This window comes from Chrysochloris asiatica, unplaced genomic scaffold (assembly GCF_000296735.1).
Source record: "Chrysochloris asiatica unplaced genomic scaffold, ChrAsi1.0 scaffold00007, whole genome shotgun sequence".
Taxonomy (NCBI): domain Eukaryota; kingdom Metazoa; phylum Chordata; class Mammalia; order Afrosoricida; family Chrysochloridae; genus Chrysochloris; species Chrysochloris asiatica.
The window spans coordinates 28,439,439-28,447,986 of NW_006408525.1; the positions used below are offsets into that span (position 1 = coordinate 28,439,439).

General features: G+C 49.3%; 1 protein-coding gene across 1 annotated transcript; it reads left to right on the forward strand.

Annotated features, from left to right (window-relative positions):
• Positions 1-2,534: 2,534 nt before the first annotated feature.
• On the forward strand, positions 2,535-8,072 carry TUBG2 (tubulin, gamma 2). Its single transcript, XM_006832680.1, has 11 exons — positions 2,535-2,583; positions 2,846-2,958; positions 3,150-3,317; positions 4,006-4,074; positions 4,435-4,514; positions 5,445-5,571; positions 6,583-6,669; positions 6,787-6,936; positions 7,349-7,501; positions 7,585-7,746; positions 7,875-8,072. Exons 1-11 carry the CDS (start codon positions 2,535-2,537, stop codon positions 8,070-8,072), a joined length of 1,356 nt encoding a protein of 451 aa, XP_006832743.1.
• Positions 8,073-8,548: the final 476 nt, after the last annotated feature.

Here is an 8,548-nt window from a genome sequence, read left to right on the forward strand (position 1 = left end):
CATTTCTAGTCTATTTCTACAAGACTGGGAGGAGCCTCCTGCTTGTCTAAAATAGCTTCTCAGAGGAAACTGGTACAGCAACTTCTAACTGTAGTGCACACGTTCTAACCTGCTTGTCTATACACTGCGGTTTGAAGGAAGTTGTCACACTTCAGGGAGGACCAGAGGGAGGAGCAAGGCACTGTTATTAATCACAAAAAAAGGGTAAATTTAATTCTCATGTTTCACAAGTGTTCATAAACTGCGTACTGCTTTTTGTTATTTGAAAGGAAGTAAGCTGAGCCTTGTAAGACAAACAGGGTGGGGAGGTCTAACAAGTTTACTCTCATCTCTGAGCATTCCTCTTTAGCCCTGAGCAGACTCTGAAAGGATGTTGGCAAAGCCTCTGAAGACAGCCAGCCCCCAAGGAGCGGTCTGGTCCTGTCAGGGAGGAGGTCCATCCCTGAGAATCATGGAGGAGCTAGGAGCCTACTTTAAAGTGCCAGAGCCTCCCTGAAATCAGTGGCGAGGTCACCAGGTCTTCCTAGGATCACTTGAGATCTTTCTTCAGAAGTGGAGGATGATGGGAGGCTTGGTGGGATAACAGGAGAAAAACTGAGGCAAGATGGAGGTGAGGGCCAGGGAGCCTTTCAAAGAAGCCCAGAGAATTCCAGGTGGGGGATTCTCTAAGAGAGGGAGAGAGAAAAGAAAACAGAGCAGACTATTAGGGATAACAGGCCAGACAGGGCCAGGCAGACAGACCAATGGAATGAAAGCAAAGCCAGGGGCCAGCCCACTTCAGGCTTGGAATGTTTCAGGGGTGGGGGAAGCTGCAGCAACTCTTTAATAATTGGTTTGGAGACAATTGGCTATCCATATGGAAAAGATAAAGTAGATCCCTATCTCAAACAGGCCTCCAAATAAATTCCAGATGAACTAAAGCCCTACAAGGAACAAGCAAAACTATTATGAAGCTTTTGGAGGAAAACAGAATAACTTGACACTGGCGTAGCAAAGAGTTTCTTTAATAAGACATAAAACTTGCAAAATATAAAGGAAAAGATGGATAACTTTGTCTACATTAAAATCAAAACCTTCTTTATGACAAACACACCATATGCAGACTAGGTTATTGTTAAATGCTATCATGTCGGTTCTAACCCTGTTTAGGGTTTCCAAGGAGCTTGAACCGTCAACCTTTCAGTTCAAATTGACCTCGCAGTCCAGAGCAATAACCCATAGTACCACACCAGGACTCCATATGCAGACTAGAAGATGCCATTAACCGAGACAATATCTTCACTCCATATAAAGCAGAAATAAAATCCATAAACTATCTTAACATGCCTGGACTCTACTGTAACGCTAGAATAAGCACTGAACTTCTTAACACAAAGTTGGCAGCTCAACCCACCAGCTGTTCCCTAGAAACCTTATATAGGGTCGCTATGAGTCAGAACTGACTCTACACGGCATTTAACAACATCTTAACATGCCGACAAATCCGTAAGAAAAAGAGAAACTACTTATTAGAAAAATTAGCAAAAGATATGAACAGACAATTCATAGAAGAAGATTTTACAAGGTCAGTAACAAAAGGACCCCTGGGTGTGACAAACTGTTAAGCACTAGACTACTAACTCAAATGGTTGGCAGTTCAACTCCCCCAGAGGCTCCTGAGACAAAAGATCTGAACATCTGCTTCCCAAAAGCCACAGCCTTGAAAGCCCTGTGGAGTGCAGTTCTCCTCTGCAAACATATCATGTGGCCATGAGTTCATGACAACAGATTTGGTTTTGGTTTTATTGGTTGGTGCACATGTGCCTTCTAGAGACAGTTTCCTTCATAATCACAAGCAGACAGACAAGACCTGTATTTGCATGATGGAACAAGTGGAAACAATCGAATCTCCCTTGTGTGGAAATAAAACAAATTGTCTTTATTAATCTAATAAAATACTATACAGCAGTTAAAAGGAATGAAATAAATTGACATGTATCAACAGGATTAATCACAAACGCCCAATGTAGAGTGACAAAAGGATATTGCACTCTGATACCATATATATTAAAACACACACAAAAATAAAAATACAAAATCACGACTGTATGTTGAAAACTTTTCTTAATTTGCAATTAAATAAGAATTTTAAAGAAGAAAGTTGACTTGGACCTAGCTTCTACCTAGTAGAGTTGCTGCATTTACCTGGACCACCACCAGGACAGCCGCCCCCCCGCCCCCACACTCCGGTCGCGAGCACGCGTGCCCTTTCTAGGGTCCCAACACGCAGGCGTGGAGCAGAGACCAGGGGCGTGGCCTCGCTCTGCGCCTGTGCGGCATTCCAGCTGTGACTGCTGTGTTATTAAACAATGCTCAGGTTGCGCTCCCCAGCCTGCAGACTGAGAGGAGGCCCGCACTGCACACGCGCAGACTGAGTACCTGCGTCAAACGACGAAGAGAGCGCGCACTCCCCAAGTCCTGCGCGCCCGGCTGCCAGGCATTCATCTTGCCCTGACTCCCATTCGGCTGGGCTCCACGGCCGCATCTGCAGAGCGATGCCCCGGGAGATCATCACCCTGCAGCTGGGCCAGTGCGGCAACCAAAGTGAGCGAACGCCGGACCCCGCCAGCCTTCGGATCTGTTCCTTTGGGTCCCGCCCAAGTGCTTGATATTCTCGAGTTCCCCCTTTCCCTTCGATGAACCCCTGCCCCCATGCGCATGATGAACCGACCCCCAGCCCTGGGCTGTGATGGCCCTGGGATCCAGACGTCTTGGGCCCACCCTTGCGTGTGACAGTCTCTGACCCTGGGCTCCTGAGGCCTTATGGCTCCAGCAGACCCAGGCGTCTCCCACCCCCACTCCTCAGTTGGGTTCGAGTTCTGGAAACAGCTGTGCGCCGAGCATGGTATCAGCCCCGAGGGCATCGTGGAGGAGTTCGCCACCGAAGGCACTGACCGCAAGGACGTCTTTTTCTATCAGGTGCCCTAGCGACTGGCCAGGGCCGGCAGGGCCCCTGAAAGGAAGGGCAGGGGCCTGGTCTTGGGAAAGCGGCTGCGCAGAGGGGCCAGGGCTCTTGGTTTGAGGAGGGCGGGCTGTCATGAGCCAGTCTTGGGAAGGGTAGGACAGGTCGGCCCCAGCTGATTGGGCGTGTCCTGGGCTCCCGTTGACAGGCAGATGATGAGCACTACATCCCGAGGGCAGTACTGCTGGACCTGGAGCCCCGGGTGATCCACTCCATCCTCAACTCCCCCTATGCCAAGCTCTACAACCCGGAGAACATCTACCTGTCGGAGCATGGCGGAGGAGCTGGCAACAACTGGGCCAGCGGATTCTCCCAGGTGCCCTAGCAGGCCATCTCAGACACCTTTAATATTCCCAACCAGGGGCAAGGCAGACGCAAACAACCTGGGCATTTGACCAGATCATCTTGACAACAATGAGATAAAGTGATACCCTGACAAAATAGACAGCCAAAGAGAGATTTATGCGAAGCTTGTACAAATCATTTTGAAAGTAACAGTTCTGGTTTGAGAACTACAGCAGTGTCTGCTTCAGGGTGGCAACCATGTCCCAAGGTAGAGCTCTTATGGATGCAAAGATATGCTTTCCAGACTCTTCTCACCCTGACCCTCTCTCCCCATGTCTCTATGTTGTTGCTGTGACATCGAGTTCATTTTTTTACTCATAGCAACCCTATGTAACAGAGTTGTTGGTGTTGTTAAGTGCCATCGAGTTGGTTCCGACTCATAGCAACCCTTTATAGGGTTTCCAAGGAGTGGCTTGTTGAGTTTGAACTGTTGACCTTTCAGTTTGAGCTGAAAGGTTGGTAGTTAAGACTCACCCTGGGGTCCAGCGCATTATTCTGCATAACTGCCCAGCAGGGTTTTCTAGGCTATAATTTTTACAAAAGCAGATTTCCAAGGCCTTTTCCCTTGGAGTCACTAAGTGGGTTCCAGCCACCAACCTTTTGGTTCACAGCCAAGTGCTTACCCATCATGCCACCAGGGCTCCTATGTCTCTATACAGGGTGAGAAAATCCATGAAGACATCTTTGACATCATAGACAGAGAAGCAGATGGAAGTGACAGCCTAGAGGTGAGGTTCTCTACCCACCAAAAAAAAGGGGGGGGGCAGGAAGCTAGAGAGTACTGGGGAAGGGTCAGGAGGTATCTTGAACAGGTGGTGTGATGGGCCAGTTCAGTTTAAAACCCTTTTATCAAACATCTTCTGTGCATCAGATTCTGGGGTGTGGAGGCAAATATAGCCTCCTTGTCCTCAAGGAGGCTATAAACTGGATGGAAACATCATTCTGTTTTCAGCTTTGGACCCTGAGCTTCCCAAATCCTCAGCCTGACTGGAAAACCTTGAGACATGGGTGTGTTGAGAGTAGGAAATGGGACAACCCTGAAACATCTCCAGATAGCTAGAGACAGCTCTCTACCTCTCCCCATACAGGGCTTTGTTCTGTGTCATTCCATTGCTGGGGGGACAGGTTCCGGTCTTGGCTCCTACCTCCTGGAGCGGCTGAATGACAGGTGAACCTGGGTTTGGGGTGAGGGCATTAGTCCTGGTTCACTGGGTAATGTCCTTCATTTTTCCTCTTGAACTGTAAGGTCTAAAACTTTCCTTATTGACTCATAGGGAAAGAGCCTGGCCACCCAGGGAACACCTTGGATGCAATAACTCAGGGAATGTGGATTTCCCGAGGGAGGTTGTTATAGATTGAATTAATGCTCCCTAAAAAATAGGAGTTGTAAATCCTAACCTGTATGCCTGTGGTTGGACTTCTGATGTGGTGCTGTTGGATTAGCATTGTACTGGCAAACCACAAGGCTGGCAGTTCAAACCCATCAGCGGCTCCTCGGAAACTCTAGACAGGGTCACTATGAGTCAGGACTAACTCCACAGCACTTAACAACAACAACATGCCTGTGGTTACAATCCCATTTGGGAATGAGTTCTCTTTGTTATGTCAATGAGACAGGAGTCATGTAGATTAAGTCATGGGTCAATGTCTTTTGAGATCTAAGAGAGATTAAACAATTGAGCAGAGCAAGAGGTATAGGGTAAGAGATACAAGGAGATCTCTAAGAAACTTGGAAATACAAGGTGAAAAGACAAGGACCTTCCCCCTGAGCAGATAGAGCAAAAATGCCTTCCCCTTGAACCTCTGCTCTGAATTTGGACTCTGAGCCTCCTAAACTGTGAGAAAGTAAATATGTGTTTGTTAAACTCATCCACTTGTGATGTCTCTGGGTAACTAACAAGAGGTGATACAGGTTTGATGCTTGAAGCTTCAACTCAGTTGACAGCTCCCTTCTGTTCTCACCCCTTTACTTCAAGAGATTGGTAGTTCTTGGAAAGGAATATCCCACGTTCACCCTAAAGACAAAGATGGGTAGTGATGGGGATCCTTCAATGATGGGTGTCCTATACTGTGCCACTCTTCCCTCTACTCTCTTCAGGTATCCCAAGAAGCTGGTGCAGACGTACTCGGTGTTTCCCAACCAAGACGAGATGAGTGACGTGGTGGTGCAGCCCTATAACTCGCTGCTCACGCTCAAGAGGCTAACGCAGAACGCAGACTGTGTGGTACACACAAAAGGAAGCCAAGGCTTCAGTCCCCATCTTCAAACCAGGGAATCATATATTAGGGGACTTCAAAGAGTCCATAGAAAAAAGGAATTAAAAGATAATGACATTTTCCCACAAACTTTATGATGCTCCCATTTTCCCTGTCTTTCTCGATCCCCTCACCAGAGAATAGAGGACCAACAAAGCCATATTGTTGTTGTTAAGGGCCACCAAGTCTATTCTGACCCATAGAGACCCTGTATAGGGTTTCCAAGGAGAAGCTGGTGAGTTTGAACCACCAACCTTGGAGTTCAAATTACTTTGCAGTCTGACGCATTAGCCCACAGCGCCACACCAGGATTCCCAACAAAGCAACACTTACTGTCAAATTAGGAAATAATGTCCTAACTCCCAAGTTACTTGAAGTCTCTTTAGGGTAAGACTTTAAACAAAGTGAATCCCTCCCTTCTCCACCTTGCCTGCGTAATGCCTGCTCATGCTTGAACTCTCAGCCTCATGGGTGGCTTTCTTAGGAAAACCCTCCTGACCACCCAGTCAAGGTCATATTCCTTTGTGCCTATTTGAGGTTGTTGTTAAACATTTCTATTGTTTTATGAACTGCCAATCAAAAGATCAGTGGTTCAAACCCACCAGCCGCTCCTCAGAAACCCTCTACAGAGTCACTGTGAATCCAAGTCATGGCAAGCCTGAATGTGTCAGAGTAGAACTGTGCTCCATAGGGTTATCAATGGTTCAATTTTTTGGAAGTGGATCTCCAGGGCTTTCTTTCAGGGTCCCGGTGTGAACTCGGTGTGAACTCGCAGTCACTTCCACCTCGCAGTTCACAGTGAGTGTGCTAACCATTTGTACTCCCCCGCCCCCACTGGCTCACTGTGCTCTAGGTGGTAAAAAAGTGTCTTGTGATGTTGTCTTTTTAAATGAATGGATCTACTTTTTGGGTTGGGAGTCTGGCATAAGTTAATATCCTGTTTCTTTGCTCCCTTTTTCTTCAACCTTCTGTCCCCCGAGGTGGTGCTGGACAACACGGCCCTGAACCGGATTGCCACAGACCGCCTGCACATCCAGAACCCGTCCTTCTCCCAGATCAACCAGCTGGTGAGCCCTCACTTGTTGAGCCCACTGAACTGGGACCCTCACTGCTAGAAGGCCATCAGGGAAGGGAAGGCCCCACCCCAGCTGAGGCTCATGACAGGACACCCTGCCTGTCCCCAGGTGTCCACCATCATGTCAGCCAGCACCACCACCCTGCGCTATCCTGGCTACATGAACAATGACCTCATCGGCCTCATCGCCTCGCTCATCCCCACACCGAGGCTCCACTTCCTCATGACTGGCTACACTCCCCTCACCACAGACCAGTCGGTAAGAGCGGCCCTCAGTGCCCAGGCTGGACTGGGCCTGGGCCCAGCAGGCCCTACCCTGGCCTTTCTCTTCCCCCGCCTGCCCCACAAGCTGCCTTCTGTAGCCCCCAGAGGCTCTGGGCTCAGGACTGGCGCAGAGCAGGTGGCGTTCTTGCTGACTGGTTCTCCGTCTTCCCTCTGCCTTTGGCTTCCTGTAGGGCTGACTGGGCTCCACAGGGGTCTGCTTAGAATTCTGCACATGGGTCTGACTTGGCTGAGCTGAGGAGGGCCAAGAGCCCTGTACCTACAGCAGAGGCTCAGTGTAGACAGACCTACATCGAAAGTCACGCCCTAGAGGAAGTGTCCTACTGCTGTTGACTGACTGTTCTGTCTGGGGGTCTCTGGATGGTCCCCGTTTCTCACTGTGCCCTCAGGTAGCCAGTGTGAGGAAGACCACAGTTCTGGATGTCATGAGGCGGCTGCTACAGCCCAAGAACGTGATGGTCTCCACAGGCCGAGATCGCCAGACCAACCACTGCTACATCGCCATCCTCAATATCATCCAGGGAGAGGTGGACCCCACCCAGGTAGGTGAGATCCGTCCTTTCTACCTCCGCAACTTGCAGGAATAGAGGAGAGGCTGCCCCAAGCACTGCTGTGTCTGCCCCAGGTCCACAAGAGCCTGCAGAGGATCCGGGAGCGCAAGTTAGCGAACTTCATCCCCTGGGGCCCAGCCAGCATCCAGGTGGCCCTGTCAAGGAAGTCTCCCTACCTGCCCTCAGCCCACCGGGTCAGCGGACTCATGATGGCCAACCACACCAGTATCTCCTCAGTGAGTGTAATGTTCCAGTCTGCTTTGGCCACTCTCTTCCACTGACTACATTCATCACCTTCCCCCAATCCATGCCCATTGTGTCCCTGGCAATGGTGCCCATTCTGGGAGATTTCCTTCTGTTTCAGCTCTTTGAAAGTTCCTGTCAGCAGTATGACAAGTTGCGGAAGCGGGAGGCCTTCCTGGAGCAGTTCCGCAAGGAGGACATCTTCAAGGAGAACTTCGACGAACTGGACATGTCCAGGGAGGTTGTACAGGAGCTCATCGATGAGTACCATGCGGCCACGCGGCCAGACTACATCTCCTGGGGCACCCAGGAGCAGTGACTCTCCTCTCTACCCGTACCTTGGACAGTAAGCACAGCCCCATTCCTGAGTCCTCTGATTCAACTTCATCTCACCAACAATCTAAGTTCGTCTCCGGTCCAAGAGCTGGCCTTACTTCTTCTCTTCCATGACCTGAGCCCTGATCTGCTTGTGTAACTCTAATAAAGCCCTAAGTAGTACAACCAGAATGCTCCTTAGAAGTAAGGATGACAAGACTTTGTCTCATGGCCTTTGGACGTGTTATCAATCCCTGGAGAAAGACATCCTACTTGGAAAAGTAGAGGGTCAGTGAAAATAATGGAAGACCCTCAATACAGTGGCTGCAATGGTAGACTCAAACATAGCAATGATTGTGAGTAGAGCACAGGACTGGACATGGTTTCAGTCTGTTGTACTGAAGGTCACTATAAACTGGAACTGACTCCACAGCATCTAACAGGACTCTATAGCCCATGAAGAAAGGAACCCTGGTGGCA